Source organism: Gymnogyps californianus, chromosome 1 (genome assembly GCF_018139145.2).
Source record: "Gymnogyps californianus isolate 813 chromosome 1, ASM1813914v2, whole genome shotgun sequence".
NCBI lineage: Eukaryota > Metazoa > Chordata > Aves > Accipitriformes > Cathartidae > Gymnogyps > Gymnogyps californianus.
Genome location: NC_059471.1, coordinates 140,715,448 through 140,734,725, shown reverse-complemented (window position 1 = coordinate 140,734,725; position 19,278 = coordinate 140,715,448). Strand labels below are relative to the sequence as shown.

Below are 19,278 nucleotides of genomic sequence, written 5' to 3'. Positions count from 1 at the left end.
CTCTTTCGGAAGTTAATGTGTACGACCTCTAGGAGCTGGCAGTGATTTCAATCTGCTGAGGTCACCAAAGATTTTCAAACTTGCAAACACAGACCACTGGAAACCTGACTGAGATGTTTAACTAATTTAATGCAGCCCATCGCCAACTTGTCAGATGGTAAAAGCTGTTGGTCAATAGCAAGCCAGGCTTCATTAACAGTCTATATAATCCCTAATTGTTTCTCTGAGCCACCCAATACTTGTACAGCAGGACTGGAAACAGTACCATTTTCCTCCATTAGATGTTGTTAGACTCTGCTTGGAGGAAAATTAGAGGGTTTTTGCTAATAAATGATTTATTCTGTGGTGAGTAAACTGTTCTCTTATACATGAGTGCCTGCCAGTCTGTTAATGAATTCCAAATAGATGTTTCTTCCTTCAAAAAATACTCAGCCTGAAAATTCACCCTTTCCTATGCAAAAAAAAAAAAAAAGGAAAAAAGAAAAAAGAAAAAAAAAAGCTACTGAGGGTGGGAAAATAGAATGGTATCTCAATTTTTTTAACGAAAAAAGCTTTGAAAAGAAAAAGCACAACATTCAAGTGAAGACATAAGACCGTGATCACATTTTTGTAATCAAGGAAGTTAGCATCACCACTACAGATGCTGAGCTCCTGCCGTTTTGAGGGGCGTTGGCAAATAAAAAGTCTAATTTATATGCAATTTCAATTTAAACAATCATGAATTAAAGATCATTCAGTAGACTACCCGTAAATTAAACTGCACCAAAATGCCTGAAATGCCACAAAATACCTCAACTCACTGATTAGCAAATCAATCTGAGCAGCTAATTGATCAGAGAAAAACCATCTGCCTCCATTTTACTTGAACAGCATTCCCCATGGTCAGTACTTAATGACAACTCCTAATGAGGACACAGCTGATCAGCCACAGGACTCTTTCACAGACATTTCTTTCTCCATGCCATCTTTCACTTCAGGATATGCTTTTGAGAGTAGATATAATGAGAAGTATGAACTAGGGGTGCAGCAGACCTCCTCCATCACCTCCTCCATCCCTGCTCCCAGATAATTGAGTTTCTCACAAACACCGATCAGACTACAGCCACAAAACTCCGCTGCAAGTATTTTAATAAACTCATCGGGACAAAAGGTCTAAGAGGAGACACTACAAATTTAACGCTAGCAAGGCTAAGGTTCCTACTGTGTTAAATACTGGACGTATGAACATCGGCATTTGCTCTGAAGAGGTCGCTAGAGAAAAGTTGAGGAGTTCTGAAGAATTCAAGTGCCCAGAGCTGCTCTGGAGTGTAAAAATCTCCAATACTTTCAAAAAAAGAACAATCAAGCCCCTAAGCAGCTTGACTACAGTGGTGGGTTTCTTCTTAGCCTCATCTGTCTCCCGTCTGCCAACAAACACAGAAATCTGAAATGTTGGCATACCAAAAATTCTGCATTGCTTGTACCTAAATAAAGAAAAATCACTTTCTTTAGGCTTAAAGAACTCAGAACACAGAGAAATCTTGCTTAAATGGAGAGCTGGCTGCAAATCAATTTCATTCCTGTAGGAAGTTGAAATAGTAACCCCAAACTGTGGTGAAATTTTAACGGTGGAATTCTAATAAGCTGAATAAATGCATATATGTCAGTTCAGAAACAAAGAAAAAAACAATTTCAGAAAAAGTTAAGTCTATTTATATGCTGCTTTTACACCAGGTTTGCAATCCAATATTATGTAGGACCAAATTTTGCTACTACTATAAATGTAACAGCATAAGTGTAACAGACAACAGAGATTATCCAGAGCATTTTATTTTTAATTACGCATTATTATATTTATTATGCAGGCTTCCATACACCCTGCAGAGCACACTGATTCTTAAACCAACACATCCCTTTTATGAATATCACTAATAAAAACAGCAAAGTTCTCCGTTTATTATTTGGCACATAGGAGAAGAGAAATAGCAATGCAAGTTCGAACATAATGCAGCAGTTCTGTTCTTCAGTTCTGACCTAAAGGGACTGTCTGCGTGGGTGAAAGAGTAATTAGGTCCCACATTAATTTAGTCCTTTTGGCCTTTATTAAAACTAAGATGAATTCTAGTTTGAAGCAAGTGATGTTGTGGGGTGAAAACCTGTTGCTTAGCTACTGAGATGAGATCTTTTCTTTCTTTTCCACATCAATATCTCTTTACAAGTAAATGTGTGGTTCTGCATTCATACATACTTTTGTAATAAGAAGCATTTAAACCTTTTATTGACATGAAATAGAACTGTGATAAAAAAAGTGAATGATAAAGTACCTCTGTTTCCAAGAGTCCACTGTAGGCTGGATTTGCTGTGCTTCTTCTCTTTCTTTCCTGACGCTTGCTCTGGATTTCTGTAGCCATGGAAAGAACATGAATTGTGCGTTTCTCATTCATCAGGGAAAAAAGTAGATCTAACTTGTTAAGCAAGATGCTCTTACCCTCAACCCCTTGGGCTTTGTGTTCAGTTTCAGTTTCTAAAGTATAATTGGGTTGCATCAGCATTGTTATTTGCTGCAGTTCAAGGTTTGACATTAATAAGCTTTTCGTTGTAAGATTCAGAACACAGGCATTTTTAATTTTTTTCCTTCCTCCAAGGTGGACTTCTGCTGCCCTACAAGATTTTTATTATGATCCCTTCAGACACATATTCAGCAAGCATCAACAGAGAGCTTTCAAAATACTATCAATGTCTGCTATTAACAAAAATGAAGCATTTAAAGCAGTTAAGCCTTGTAATTCATATCAGATGAAAGCATAGAGATCCTTTTAAATTTAATTTACATTACTTTTCCTCTGCAGAGGTTAGAAAAAGCATGGTTAGAATGGCATGGTTAGATTCAGTTCTAGCTAGTGCGTGATGATTTATCCACCAAAAAATATACAAGTTCACAATCCTGAGCATGCAAAATGTTGTTATGAACCGCACATGTATTTGCGTCACTGGAAACAGCAGTGCAAAGATAGGCTCATCGAATTGCAGTCCTGTTCGGAGAAGGGTGAAATACAAGAGAACTCCCTTCCGCTAAATGGTAACATCTATTCGAGATGGTACTTGCTGAGGACTGCGTTTAGCAACAATTAGCCATGTGTGTACTTCTGTAAACACACACAGAAGGAGTGAGCAGACTCCTCAACCACTGAAGGTTTAATGCAACTTTTATATGAGCTAGGATTTAATTTCCGTCATACGGAATTTCTTTTTCCAGCTCTTGATGTCAGTTCAGAATGGTGAGATTATTACAACCATGTATTTTAGAGCCTACTTTTAATTTTGATAATAAAGTAAGAGCAGACATACTTTAGCACGGAGAGCCACCCAGCATCCATCCCATGACAAGTGTGCACAGCTGGGCTGATGCTCTATTTCAAAATGGTTCCTATGTGAATATTGTAAGGCAAAGTTTAGACTCTGCGCTGAGGTGCCAGAGGGATCTTATTACTCTAAATGCCCCCATGATGGCGATACATCCGTTCTGTCTTGCTCTAAGTAAATCTCTCAGAATGAGAGGAACTGGCAGGAGCACTACCTCTTCAGCCCAGAGGACCAGGAGCACACCCACCCAACAGAAACTCAGGACACCATCTGGTTCTGCAGAAGGTCTGGCATCTTTCGTCAATGTCTGAGCTAAAGAGGTCTATCTCAGAACATCCCCAGGGCCAGAAAATGGCCTTCAGGATATTGAGCACTATCTCCCGCTTGCAATCCAACAGTAAGATACAGTCCAGCTTTCAGGATGTTTATGATACGTGGGAGTTGGATTCTCAACACATAGTTCTGGTTTCCAGGCACCCTTTCCAAATGTTGATCACTTCCCCACAGAGTAAAACAGGCCACGTACCACTTCAGGCGTTGCTACAGTAAATGGTATTAGTATTGTCGGTCATGTCTTGGACACAGAGTCCCTAGAGATGAGGCCAACACTTTGCATGGATTTTATACTGGCCTGAGTTCCAAGATATTGATTTGAAACTTTTCATACACAAAAGACTATTGGCTAAGCCGCCACTCTTGGAGTGATGGATGTATTAGAAGGAAACTGGATAGACAAGAAAAACAGAAGAGCAACTACTTGCATATTCTGGCTGGGTTTTCCCACTGGCACAGGAACATGTCACCTCTCACACTCAGAAGGTGTCTTCTCCTAGGGCAATTCAAAGAGTACAGGCAGGTCTGTATTCACAGTCTGACATGAGCTAGACATATGCTGCCATGTGACTACAGAATCTCACTACCAAGAAACGTGTGATCCAAGGCTGCACCGAGACTTGTGATAGACGCCATGGCTGCAACCACTGCCAGCATCTTGTTAACATCCTCGGTGCTATGCAGACTTCAAACTGGAGGATCTTGTCTGGGTAACTGTTCTGTCCCACTGTGAAAGTATTTCCTATGACACGCTCATCTGGCTATGCTGAAATCTCCATCCTGAAGCTTCCAGACCCTTTGGCATCCTCTAAAGGGAATCAGGCCTCAGCAGCAGGGTAAGTGCTAGACACAGATCCAGTAGCCTGCCACAGAGCCACCAGAAGAGAGATGGTTGTTCTTGATGTCAGCGTCAGTTCTTGTAAGGGGAATGCTCTCAAGGCCAAAAGGTGACAAGAGATGTCACAACAGAGGAACCATGTGCCTTGATGCTGGCAAAGAAATGGAGGAAAGAGCCCTCTGCTGACTCTTTACTTTGGTCTCAACAGTGTGAGCTGGAGCCGTGGTTCTTGCAGCCAGGCTCAGTAACCCACGCTACGTGGTCAGCGAAGCCAGGGCTTGCAGCATCTCGGCACCCTTGTAGGGAAAAAGCTGGAGTTAGGGCAGCCCAGGCTCGGTCCTTCAGAAGTGGTCACAGGGATACAAGATTGTGACTTTTCACTGGCCCAGAAAAAGAATTTGACACAGCAGATCTTTCTGTGTCCATAACTGGGCCGAGTGTCTTCACAAGAGGACTGTGATGGATCTGTAGCTCTCTGCCCTTTTGGGTCCCAAGTTTAAGAGAGAATTTCTTCAGTACATGCTCTCACCAAGGCAACAGAAATATTTGACGGAGTCTGAATCACACATGTGGTGGATACCTGGAATGCAGCTTTGGAAGAGGCATCGCTATGGTACAGAGATAAAAGCTGGCTGGGGGGAAAAGTAATAGCAGTGGCAATAGATGGAAATAAAGAGAGAGAGAGAGAGTAATGAACTGAAACGGCTCTAGATGTACTCCACCCTATGCAGCCATCAGGGAGGGAGAGCACAATGTCAGCACTTTATTTATAGAAGCTCTGAACAAAAAATATCCATGCTTCTGATAGAAGGAGTGTGTACATCTAAGAGTGTATCTGTCAATAATCACACCAAGGTAGAACAAAGGCATATGCTTGGTATACTATCTTTTGTTACTTGTTACTTCTGCTAAAAAGTATTGTGTATGTTTCAACACAAGGCTTAATAAAGTAAAAATAAATGATTTGTTTTAACTGATTAAAACATTCCAGTAACCTAGATGGAAATATTTCAGGGTTTTTATTTTGCTACAGTAAAACAAGATGTGCGTTTTTAGAATGACCTGAACTAAAGAATTCTTTTAAAGTTTTGCTTTCTATCTACTTTTTTTTTTTTACACAACAGTAATGCTAAAAGGTGTTCTAATAGCCTAGAGAAAGAGATTTAATATGTTACAACCATGCACTGCATCACAGAATTGGGCTATCTTATTCCTTAGTTTATTAATTTAAAAAATATAACCCAAACAGAAAAAAAACCTCTAAACTGTAATACATTTGACAGAGATGAATAAATTTGAAGATAGCTTTATGTTGGAGGCAGAGCTTCAATGAGCTGCTGCCTTCATCAATAAACACTCTGTATGGTCATTCTATGAGGCCCATAATGACAATTTATCTTCAGGGAAAGCCGTGCCTTACAGAATGTCAGTCAGTGGAAGCGGCTGTGTTCATTTACTGGTAAAGGCCTCAAAAGATGCCTCACACTCGGGCTCTGCAGAACAGAGCTCTTTTCCCAGTAAGGGGAAAGACGCTCCTCTGGATGTTAGGTGGAAAGGCTGCTAGGCTGATAGAGAAATCCATATAGAAGTGGATCATAGCCCTTCACCACAAAATTAATGAATAAAATGAAGAAAAGCAGTAACACTGTGAGTTAATGATACTGAGTGAATAAGCTTTTAATGACCCAATCTTGATAGAGTTTAATTCCAAAAATGTGAAATTGAGAAATACATTAGAAGTACTAAAATAAACTGAACTGTGTAATGACCACTGCTTCCTGATAAATAGCAATGGCTGATAACTGTAAATATGACATAACACTAAAATAATAACCTTTAGCATGTGAAAGCTATAAGGGTATTTTTGACAGTTGTAATCACCAATACTCATGAAGAAATACCCCTTCCGTAGTAAACAGGTCTTGGTGGGAGCCATTTATTTAAAGCTAGTAGGAATATAAAAAGTGAATTTGTCTGAAAGAATTGATTCTGCAGGATTAGTATTGTAGCAGTTAGGTTCAAAATGTGCGTCTCTGCACTTACTGTAGAACAAACAGAGCAGAGCGGTACTTGGCGTTTTGAACATACGCATTAAATCCGCACAAACAATTTATTAGTTCCAATAAAATCAAAGGGTAAAGAATTATTCAAAATGAAGTTCCCTCTGTTGCAAGCATAATTTGCACTTCAGCATAATTTCAAATGTTGTCCTATTTTCCTTAGACAAAGAAAACAAGAACCAGTCATCATTTGCACCTTTTGGATTATAAATCTTCTCCCAAAATTGCTGTAGCTTTTTAATTTCCATTTCAATCCATTACCATTAAGGGATTAAAAAGGCCGATGGCTTAAAGTTTCTTTAAACTGCTTTCAAATTCTCAGTCACTGGGACATTAAATGATTTTCTAAAATGTAGACTTAAAGAGGAAAGACACTGAAAAAAGGCAACAAGACCCACAGAAAACCTGCTGCATATATTGAGGAGACCTTACAATTAAGGTGTTATTTTCTCCCTAATTCACGACCTCTCTTAAAACCAAGGAACAGAAGCACAGGGAATCTTACTAAAAAGAAATCAAGCTGTAAAATGGTAGATACCTCTTGAGTCAGCAAGGTATCTAAGAATGGGCCTAACTCTAAAGCACATAAAACTTAAACTCAGTGCACTGGAAATTTCTAAGTATTTTGCTGACAATGGTCCATGGGATGGGTGGTAAATGTCAATTATCATTAACATTTTTTGTGATCAAGAATCATTGTCAGCTGACACAGATACCAGATTTTTCTCCTTGTACCAGCGGAACCACACCAACTTGTATTAGCTGAGCATGTAAGTAAAACACATCAAGCTGTACACTTTTTCTTAAAAATAGCTGTATCTTCTGTGTCCACGAGAACTAACCCATTCTGCCAAGAACTGAACACTATGCGATACTGCATTTAGTTTATGTGCAATATTTGTTTGAACTCATATTCAGAAGCCTAGGAAGGCATGTGAGCAGCTCACACAAAAGCAGGATCAGACTGGAAGTTTGTTTATTTTTTGGCTAAATGAGGGGAAATGGAGGGAAGGAAGTCTTTGTGAGAGGTAGTTTTCTAATTTGCTTAAAATCTTATAAAACAAATGCCAGACTTTCACCACTATTTTACACATTATTCTGTGGAACTCTAGAGATGACAGATGATTAACTCAAAAAATGAAAGTCCAGCTCACTTAGGGAAAGAGGAGAGGGCATGCTTGCTATGGAAGATCTGGGTAACCATCTTTGAACCTTGCTGATTCTTCAACCAGATCAGTGCTGGTCAGAGCCTTTGCAGGCTTGTTGCTTCACTATCATTCCCAAGTTGTTAACATCCTTTAAAGGACCATGATGACTGAGTGAACCCAAATGGCAGCTTATGCCAAGCCTGCTGGTGCTGGCTGCAGAGCCAGTTCTCATGCCCCTTGAGCTGTGCAATGGGATGGGAGGCAGAGCAAAGTAAGGTCACCCATTATTTTGAGGCTGAAAAGCACAACTGTGCATAGATAACATTTCACCTGATTTTTCATTGCCCTTCAGAGAACAGAATCACCTCTTGGCTGCAGAGCAGAGAAAAGATTTCCCTCAAAAACTGAACTGTAAAACAACATATGCCATCTTACCTTCCAAATGTTCTGTTGTAACCAGTCCTAATGCTACCATGAAGGCAATTTTCTAAGGAAAAAATAAACAGGGGTTAGATTTTCTACTACAACAATCATGGTAGAAGTAAGTAAATAAATAAATCTAGCATTGACAGAATAAACCTGGTAAAGGTCTTTTAGAAATGCATCTTATTTGAATGCATAGTAATACGAAGAACTTGAAGATTTGCTTCAGATATGCCTGGTCAGTCATGTCCTACTCGGATGACTATATGAACTTCAGCAGTTCAGCGACTTATGAAGCCAATGCTGTATGACTACCGATTTTATACAGCGTATGATCAAAATTCAGTCAATTCAATCAATTCAATTTCATATTGCTAGCTGCTTTGTTACTCCACTCTTTAGAGAAGTAATTGTGTATTCTTATTACTATCTGGACCTGGCACTGCTCTTATTGGATGTGAGCAAGCTGTATGAAGTAAAACAAGATAGGATACACTTACACTGATCTTTACAACACTAAACAAGACATCTGAAGCATACTGAAAGTCGTCTCCCCCCAAAAAAAACTTTCAGAAATTTCTCTTTCCAAGTTGCAGAAAGAATATACGTGCATGAATTATGAAGAGGTACACTGATCCAATATTTTGCCTCAATGGGGAATGAACAAACATTTCCCACTGACATTGGTGAACTTATTTTATTTTGCAGTGAGGAATCTGATCTAAAATATTACTCAGAACTATTGTACACTATGTATGCACAAAAAACATCTTCATACTAACAAGTCTTCAAAACATGCTGATGCAGTAATAGGGCAAGTACTAGAGCAGATTCTAAATTTTCTGTCAGTGACTTCTCACTGGGAAATTTTTCCTTGCGGAAGAAGTTTTGCTGAAGCTTTTACTCCATCTTTTTGATGGAAAACTGAAATTCTGCTGTGTTGTTCCAAGCCCAAACTGAACTGAACTCCTTGGTTTTGAGTCACATCTGTGGTACTGTGGGGCCTTGGGGATCTCTTCCTCTTTCTACTGTGCTGGTCAATCTTGTCGGATCATGTTACCCAAGTGGCATTTTCACAAGGTGCAATTCCACAGGAGAGACAATCTGACTACGAAACCTAAGCTATTAGGAAATCCAAGCAAGCAAAGCCCACAATCCAACTCTGATAAAGCATCCAAAGACCATAGGAAGATGCAATTATCATACTCACCCAAAATAAAATGTGTAGATGTAGGTCAAACTAAAATACAGTGTTTAAGTGGTAGAAGGTCAAAACATTCTGTTTCAATCAAAGATGTGTCAGGAGAACACGTTTCAACACTTGCAAGTCAAAATTAGTTTGACCTTCTTGTTTTGTGAAAAGCCTGATGATTCAACTTTTCATTTCAGTTCAGGATAAAATCAACTAGTAAGTCACTGGAACTACCATTTCCTTTGCAATTCTGAGTTTCACACAGTGAAATTGTGAAAGCAAGCACATTCTCATTTTGTAAATGAGAATATCTAGCTATGGGGTGGGTTCTTGAAGATCTGAGGGTCAGGATTGGACATCTATACCCCTCTCGTATCTGTGAAAATATCTTTGTCAAACAGGTGAACTAACAACCTCATGAGACAGGAATATTTTCTTTCCACAATCTCCTAGTATGTAACTCTCCCTGTAGATTAAAAAATTGTTATGTAGAATCTCATCACTGGCAATTTAGATATATTTATGCTATATTTCTGCCTTCCATAACTGTGGTAATGACTAGCACGTGTGTTCATTTGCATGTCAGACCTTGATTTCAATCATGTTCACTCCTTACATGTCTAAAACACCAGCTAGACACAGTGGGGGCTCCACACCTGAAGGGAAAGATGAATATTTGATCTGAGATTCATTGTGCAGATCTGAGAAGAAAATTAGTCAACTGAGTAGAATTACAAGCTTCACCTCACCCCCACCAAAAAGTAACTTTGTGGCAGGATATGTCTCAGCACTCTGAGGAGAAGTAATAACAACATTTAGATATAGAATCAGAAAGTTGGAACGGTTGACGTGCAATTGTATTTTCCCAATGGAGTGCAGAATGCCTGTATTACCCGAAGATTAAACTGTAGGGGGAGCATACATTTTCTGACATCTAAACTAAAATTATTTGAGTACTGGAATGCTTGCTAAACAATTTCCTCTCTTCATGCTAAAATTATTTGAATACATACCTAATTAAATGTAATGACAGCATACTTGCTTAACATATGAAGAGCCTTCATAAATGGACTTGATAATTATCTCACTATTAAACACAGGAAGGGTTAGCTTTTATAGATATTTGAAAGATGGTTCCTTTTAAAAAAGTCCCAGTGGAAGCTGTATTCTTTTTAACAAGCATATTATATTAACAGCATATTTGTTTTTATGGGTTTTGCTATTTCACACTCATGTAGCTCGTTGGATTCAACTCAAAATACTACCTCCGCTGCAATGCTTGTCTTTCAAATATCACAGAGTCTATTGTTTCTCCTCTGTGCAGGAATCCACAAAACTGAGGCTTCAGTTTCTCCAGATTTTCAATCCAGGCCTAACACTAGCATTTAGTTCACAATCGCAATGTGTCTCTCTTGTCCTTCTTAGGTGGGATTAAAAACACTGTTGGCTAAATAACCAGCACTTATGGCAGTAATTTTTCTTTTAAATAAAAAACTTCTAGAATGTGCTGGAAAATGTTGCCAGAAATACAAAAATTTACTAATATAAAATTTAAAAAAAGTAAAAAGTTTTGGACAGAATTCTGTTTCTCTCTGTGCTGAACTCAGGTCCTTTTAAGAAACAAACAAAACCAAAAAAAACCCCAAACCCCCAGGCACTTTCTCCCCGGAGGAGCAGCTCCCTTGCGTAATTCCTTCATTTCTTTGCAGAATTCATTCTGGTGGGAGAAGGCCCATCACTAGACGGGCAGTTATTGGCCTCCATCTGCAGCAGAGCCCCGCTGACGGCAGGGAGCGGGTGGCCCATTCCTCCAGACCCTCCTCAGCCCCGAGGGGACTGAACCCTCACAGCTCATATCCCAGGAGAGGGCTCTGACCACCGGACCTGGGACACCCTGGGTGGCAGAGACCCTCCATCCTGCTCCTGGGAAAGCCGCTCCACAGCCAGGCGTCCAGGCATCCTGGCTGCAACACAGCGGACGCGAGGAGGTTTGCTTTAGTCTGATGAAGACGTACTTGGGAAAGGAGAAATCTCTGGCTTCTGCAAAAGGCATACGTGTTGCAGGGGGCTGTGTCCAGGATCGGCTTCATGGCTCCCCAGCAGAATGACCGAGCCGGGAACAAGAGACAGTAATTATCCTCAGTCTTTTCTGTTCGTTCAGGTACACTCAGTAACTACATATGGGATTCCTGGCTACTGCTAAGTCTGGTGATTTCGGGTCTATTTGGTTTAAATTTTCAATTTAATTTGTTAAATCCCAGTCTGTCATGACTAACAGTTATGTAGAGCCATATTGGAGTTCCTGCCTCAGTTTTGTGCTTTGAAGATAAATAAAGGTGTGGAGAGAAGTGCCTAGAGTGCTTATTTTCCTTTTAAAAATATCATGGTATCTTTGTTACTCTTTGCCTTAAATTTAATCATCTGTTTAAAAGCCATGAGTGCTTTTAGAAATGCGCGGTATGTCTTTTCATGAAGCAAAACAAAGATTTTTACAAAACCATTTCATTTTGTAATTACATGTTCTATTTATGTCATTACATGTATTTACACTAATTATGCTGTTAGTTCTAATTACACTAATTGCATAAATACATGATAATCAACTAAAGTTTACTTTCAAAGAACAAAAGAAATTAACTCTAGGCCTACATATTTATGGCCATGAAACGAATCTATGAGAAGAAAAGAACCGTCATACTTAAGGGCATAGCTTCAGCATCCTACCCAGAAAATTGTGCTTCCCGAGACCTCCAGTATACACGGTAGGAACAATGTTCTTGGTTACAAAAAAGGTAGTCAGGATATTCTAGTTAGCAATTTAATGAAAAGCTCACTCAATTTATGAATGCTATACCAAAAAGTGTGCCCAGTCCCATGGTCTCTTCCTGCATCTCTCTGGAGGATTTTTGCTCAATATTCTTTCCGTGGGGATAAGTTACAGGCAAAGAAAAATGGATGTTTTTTCTAGCATGCTGTTTTTAAGCAGGATCTACTAGCCTTTCTGCCCATAAGGTGCTACACAATAAATAATCTTTTGAAAATATCTCCCTAAACAAAACAGGACCCTACAGTCCCATCATTCAGTGGCAATGAAGATTCACATAAGGGTCAGATTTTAAACTTGGGAGGTTTCATAAGGGTAGTTCTGCAGAGCTTCTGCATAAGCTGTGACATTCTAGGCTAAAAGCCACTATTTATCCTTAACACTGTTTTAACTATACGAACCTCTTAAAATGGTGAAACAAATGACCACCCACATGCCTCAAGTAACATTATAGATTTATATTGTAATAATCCTCTTAAACCTACAGCTTCAAGGATGCTTTTGTGCTACACATTTATTAGACGAGTAAGGTTAAGATTTCACATGACCTGAGCTTTTCCACAATAGAAGTACATTCAGTTTGTATAACTTCTCAAATTGCCTCAAACACAATCTAATGTGAATACGTCTAGTCAAAAACCAAAATGCTGTTAAAGAGAGACCCCATTTCTACAAGGACTTCTGATTTATATTTTTAGTTTACATCGCAAATATAGTTCATGAAAGAGATTTAATCTTATAACCTGCTTTCTACTCTCTTTTACTCAATTTGAAGGATTTTAAGGTATTTCAGACTAGAAAGAATCTGTGTACATGTGGGAAGACATGTACACAGCCAATGCAAGAAACTGTACTGTTAAATACAACCTAAAAATTGCAAGATTCATTACAGAGAAGATGTAAAAGCTCAGCTTACAAAAGAAATGTTAATTCAACCTCATACGCAGCCTGTAAACTCGATGTTATATACTCGATAACGTAAAAGAAAATTTCTTAAGCTTGTATACACCTTTCACAAGAAATACAGCTATACACATGCAAGGTGCCTAGATTATTATGAGACCTACAATTCTTACACTTTATAACACTGAAAGGTTTGAATGAGGCAAACCAAATTTGTCAGAGCACCTCACTGGCGGGGAAATCACCCTGATTGCAGTGATTGGGTAGAGAGATGAACAGCTGGCAGAAGCACAAGCACAAATGCAGTAATTACATATGCACCCAGAAAAATGTTTAGAATTGGCCCCCAAAACTTAATCATACTGTAGCTCACTTATTAAAAAAAAAAAGGAAAAAAGATCACCTCCGGATTTTCCTCCTTTTTCTTTTTGGTAGCAGGGGGTCCCTGAGCTGACTCTTCAGGAGGTTTCTTTGTCTCCACTTTACTTTCTGTCTGGGTTTGGACTTGAGGCTGAATAATGATAACCTAAAAGACAATGTACAAATAAAAGAAGAGAATTCACTATATGAAACTGGATTTTTCTGCCTGAAACCTTTGATTCTTCTTTGAAGGGTTACTTGATACCCCTACAGACAACAAATGCAAGTCACAAGCCAAAAATATAAAAACCTGGATACCTAGGTTAAGCTTCTAAATCCATACTTAAGTTTCTAAAAGTTATTTTTTATTGGTGCATTATAAACCTACTGCAGCCTAAGGGAGCCACTTGATCAGTGCCTCTGAAAATTAGGACACTTTCTATTTAGAGGACTTCTGAAGCTGACTCAGCAGCCTAGCTTTAGCACTCGTGTTGTCAAGTGATTTTAAGGTGTTTCCTTTGATTTATTTTGCAGGTAGAAGAGATGGGATTACTACACATTCAAAACCACAGTCTGATCTCAGTCATACCCATGTTATTTCAGAGTAAGTACATGTGGATGGGAAGGAAGATACTCCTCAGTACTACTCATGTAACTGAGATCAGAGTTCAGTCCTCAGCATTTATGTGTTATGAGCAGTGGATGTCCAGTTTTGCATAAACAAAATAAACTGTATGTGGTTTAAATCAAAATTAATTCTGGTTTAGAACCCATAGGAACTGCTACACAGATCTCTTATACATGCATATACGTTAGTATATCCAGCTGCTCGTATTTGAATTACCACATGAAGATTTACGCGATGCAGATAACATGATCTCAGAAGCTATTAAATTAAAAGGAATGAAGAACAATTTCTGACCACAGAACTACACATGTGACTTTATACCCATAATCAAAGCTTCATGAAGGACTATGGAAGACCTTCCCAAGCTTACCTTCTTGATGAAGGTTATTGGATTTGAACGCTGGGCCTTTTCCGTCTATTTCATTGCTAACTTTCAATCAATGTTATTTAATTGTTAGATACTTTATCTCAACTCAGTCACTCTAGAAGATTCAAAAGCATAAAAAGGGACGGTTTTCTTAACCAGCAGCCAATTTAAGTAAGAGAAAAATAAATTATGTTAGAGAAGTGGGGAAGAGATGCCTGCTTTCATTTACCTCAAAAGCCATCCTACATCTTGTATTCTTTTTTAGCATTGTAGGAGAACCTGTGCTGCCAACAAGACCCAAAGTAGCAGGATCCCAGTAGCAAATTACAGGGAATGTCTGTTGGGTATATTGGCAGCCTTTATTGAATCTGTTTCTCGTATAAGAGTGGTGAAGTTCTTGCATTTCAAAGCTGAAAAGCAGTACGAAGAGGAAACAAGTAATTCATAACTTGATTTTTTCCTACTGATTCATCAGCTGATCAGTTTTGAAACCTGAGTTCCCATTTCGTTTAGTCTTCACCTAAAAGTGTAGAAGGGAATGCCTGATTATTTGATATAATCCCCCAGAGTCAGTTGATAGAACTAGTATCACTGTATAATTGAAGAGGGAGTCCATAGGAAATTTGAGCCTGCACAGAATTCAGGGATATTATTAGTGAGGATTGGTTTAAGGAAATGGAAGATCATATGGTCCCATTAATGTCAGGCTACATAATGATGCATTTTGTTCCCACTAAAAAATATGCTTGTACACAGATAAATGTCTACTAGTGTCCATGTCTCCCCTTAAGAATTTTCTCACTGCTTTCTGATTATTTTCTTCAAAAGGAACCACTGACTCCACTCTGCAGAGGGCTGTGCACTCCCAGGGGAATATTGGGCTTACATCTGCAATGTAATTCCTGTGTTTGATAACCAAAACATAAAAAAGCCGTGAAAAGCAGAACCTACCTTGCTGTCGGCACTAATGAGGAGTGGTTGCACTTTAATGCTATCGTTGACCACAGAGACAGTCGCGCTGGTGCTGATAGGAGTTGCATTGTTGGGGGAGGTGGAAATGATGGCGTACGCCACACCTGCACTGCTCAGAGGTGATGAAATAGCTGTAGACTCGGTGACACTTTGTGACTGGCTGTTAGGCGTCTGTACATGGCTGACGGTGTTATTGGCAGTCGGGAGGGCAGGGCTGGGGTTTTTGATGCTGACTACGGTTGCCTTCTGGAAGGTAGGAGGCTGCTTGGAAGGTTGGTCTCTGCACGGGGAGATAGGGAGGCTGTCTGGAATCAGGGTCTTTGGCCTAACCTACAAACAGAGAGTTAGACATTATTAGGCACAGCCTCACACTGTAATGAACCAACACTACATACATGCACTCCCCCAGTAGAATCTCTAATTGCATTAACCATGGAACAGGAGCATCTAGAAAAACATAATGTTGCAACTCAAAGTAGCCAGCCATTCATTTACTTGTAGATATATTCCCAGCACTCCTCAGTTGGGTCATTTTGGAGTCCTTAACTCATTGCAATGCTGAACAAGAAGGAAGGAAAAAGTCAATTCCTCACTTCTATTAGCACACGTCCATACAAATGCTACTCAAGTCACATCCAGTTCTCAGTAGGGATGTTTAAGTCAAAGCCTTTGCAAAGAATGGAAACACCAGATGCAATAATTTCCTGTTCTGAAGGACACAATACTCTTGCTATGAATTAAGGAGTGGGAACTGAATCATTAAGGGAGTTGTGGGAAAGCATTTACAGGAACAGTAAGCGTATGCATTTTTACTGGTGGATCAGTGAATGAAAGATCCTCACATTTTTAAGATGTGCCATGTCTAATGGAGAGCAGATCAATCACACAATCACTGAGCTCACAAAAAAAAAAAAAAAAGAGAGGAGAAGAAAAGAAACACACAACCGTCGAACTTCATATTTTGTTGCTGTAAGTAAAGAGCTAGTTTGCAGCTGCAGGTAGATGCAGAAGGAATTTCCACGGATGGAGGGGGAAACTGTTTGCCAAGATTTGTGAAGGCTGCGGCTTCACCCAGAGCCATGAATGATAGCTGCGAACAATTGTTTTCAGCTAATGTGATGTATTTCCAGTGGGGTAATTAACGTCACCCTGTCAACACAGCTCTGCCTTAACAACACGTTAAGTACAGTTCCAGGATTGAAAATAAATAAATTAAACTGCTTCACATGAAGTTAACTTCACTCCCAGCTTATTCGTTAGCATGGCCAGATAAAACAGTCGGTTCCCTCTGTGCTTATTTAGTCCTGTCACTTCTCGCACCTTCCATACTGTGAAACAAAATGACAAGTTGTAACAGACAGGCATGGGAAACAGCTGCCTGTGTCACTGCACTGTAGTCTACAGGAGTCCTTCCAATGATGCCGACTTCAATCTCGAGCCTAAGTAAGCAATTTAATGAAAACGCGGGGATTTACTGATGTGCAGAAAATCATCTCTCAAGGCTGGCCATCATCCTCTATCGCGCCAAGGAGGAGCCGTACCCATTTGTCCCCGCAGCATATATTAAGCACAGCAAGACACATATTGCAAGCTCTTTGTGTTTTGGTAACTCGGCCCTCAATTGCCGATAGTATCCTAACACCTACGAGCAGTGCAAACGTGTATTAGAGGCACAGTCCTGCTCGGGAATGTCTAAATTGACAGTAACCAAGGTAGGTGGGAAGTGAAAGAGGAAACAGAGCCAAAGAAGAGCAAAGACGAGGGTTTGCCCGAGGTCCTGCAGCAGCCTTGTGACAAAGCCAGGAAGCCGCTGTGTTCGGCTCACAGCTTTGGGGTAACACTGGAAGGCCTCATAGACCCACCATGAAATGATGCAAAACTATGCTAAACTATGATTAACCATATTCAAGATACACTGACAGTAACTGAAAGGTGTTCTGCTCTTTCTCCTCTATCCAATCACTCTATGTAATGATTATTTATTTAGTTAAGATACCAGACAAATACCCTGGCCAAGGTGTTTAAGAGAGGAGTCTATAATTAGCTTCATATCCATAATTAGTCAATGGTCTTATTTTCAGAAGTTGTGCACAGAGAATGGGTTTAAACCCATCTTGGCCCAGGCATTCTGCAAAACTAAGGCTTCTAACATAAGCAACAGCTCAGTGCAATAGGAGACATGATACTTAAAGCAACTTGTTCATGTCTGTATCAGAGTCAGTTACACAAGCAGATCTTGTAATATCTACCTTCATATTTTCATAATAATATCCTTTCCCTCCTGTGTTATATCTTACATGTCTCTCATATGTAAGCCTTTAACAAATTGCTCATGCTTATGTGCTCAGAGACACGTTCACAGAAATAGTATCATTATTCAGAAAAGAAAGTCTGAGAAGCTTGGCAAAATACAGTTAAAATGTATTACCATGGCTAAAAAATCCAAATTTAATTCTTAGTTCTTTGCCTAACATACAAATTTTACCATCTCTCCTTAAAACAAAATAATTTTCTTGTAAATTAATATAACATATGTTACCAGCAGAAATACTGTAAACAAACAGATAAGCACATACAGAGAAAAAGAGAGAGAGAGAATAAGGAGTAGTTCAGATCAAAGATTCAATAGAACAGTCACTGAGATCTTCAGAAAAAATCAAGTCTGACAAAAAATCAGCTCAGGAGTTTTTCTAGCCAAAACCTGTCATGTAGTCTACCAGGTTCTAGTGTATCTGTCACTCTTAATTGCACTTTTATATTTAATCAAAAGCCTAATTAAAACTAAATGCCTATATATATTCCAGCTATAAAATTATATTTTCTACACTATTACATATATATATTGACTGTCAGATGTAATACCTCAATGAATCCTATAGACACCCTTAATACACATTCTGCAAGTCGTGGGTGAATGGATATTACTTTGCTATAAAATAAGCTCTTCCTGCACAGACAATTAAACAGACTTAATTTTCCAAAGTAACATATTCTCTATAAAGTGCTGCATGCTGAAATAGCTGATACGGCTTACCAAACTGGTACAGCACAAGAACTTAGGCCGGGCGTTTTCTGCCACCGTGTGATACAAAGGAGGTATAGCGGTCTTCATAGTCTAAGCCTCTGGAAATTCCCTGGCAAGTTCAGCTAACGTTGTGAGAACATATTTATTTGCAATTATAGAATAATAAAAAGGGTTGACTACAGAAAAAGTTTCAGGTGCTCCTGAGCTAAAGCTAAAATAAGTTAAAGTTAAAAGTGTTTATTTCTACAGCCCGCAGGCATGAATCCAAAACAGAAAGCAAGCATAGAAGCCCCTTGTGCTCTAACACCTATGAACCTTCCCCCCTTGAATGTAAACATTAAGCATAAGCACTTAAACAGCTAAGTGAAAGGCCTTTAGCAGAGTTGCACATTAAAAACCAAACTGCTACAGTAATCTGTGAGAATAAACGGTGCCAGCTGGGAAGAAAAAAAATGAAGGAAAGAGCTAGCGTAAATTCCTTTTCCTCATGGCAAAACTGTAGCTTAAATTTGGGAGACGAAAGGACAGTGGCACTAGCAGAAGTTTGGAAGTTGACAGTCACCAAAGAAGAAGTGGAGAAAAACTAGGGCAGGGCACGGACAGCATTTCACATGCAAGATATCAAAAAGACGTTTTCTATTGAAAGTAGCACAGGTTCGATGGCACCGGTCCCCATTACAGGAGCCACAGAAATAAAAGGCACAAAAGTTTAGCAAAGAGAAGAAAAGAGAAAGAATAACAGACAGCATGTATGTTACCAAGTGAAAACTGCAACTGTTGGCGAGCGCTGCAAATAACAATTCTCCTGTAGCTCAATCCTCCTCTCCCCAAATATCTCTCATTTAACTTCTGACAGCTGTCAA

The 19,278-nt window shown here is 39.3% G+C and overlaps 2 protein-coding genes across 3 annotated transcripts in view; one reads left to right on the top strand and one right to left on the bottom strand.

The window, feature by feature from the left end:
• Positions 1 to 19,278, top strand: part of NUP50 (nucleoporin 50) — a 398,016-nt gene that overhangs the window by 92,541 nt on the left and 286,197 nt on the right. The gene's annotated exons all lie outside the window — the stretch shown is intronic.
• The window catches only part of PHF21B (PHD finger protein 21B), a 164,850-nt gene that overhangs the window by 10,541 nt on the left and 135,031 nt on the right, over positions 1 to 19,278 (bottom strand). For both annotated transcript variants that reach the window (XM_050914930.1, XM_050914931.1), the window contains 4 exons: positions 15,370 to 15,720; positions 13,467 to 13,589; positions 8,157 to 8,208; positions 2,304 to 2,380 (listed from right to left, as the gene is read on the bottom strand). In XM_050914930.1, coding sequence (XP_050770887.1) covers positions 2,304 to 2,380; positions 8,157 to 8,208; positions 13,467 to 13,589; positions 15,370 to 15,720 — 603 coding nt within the window. The remainder of the gene's footprint in view (positions 1 to 2,303; positions 2,381 to 8,156; positions 8,209 to 13,466; positions 13,590 to 15,369; positions 15,721 to 19,278) is intronic.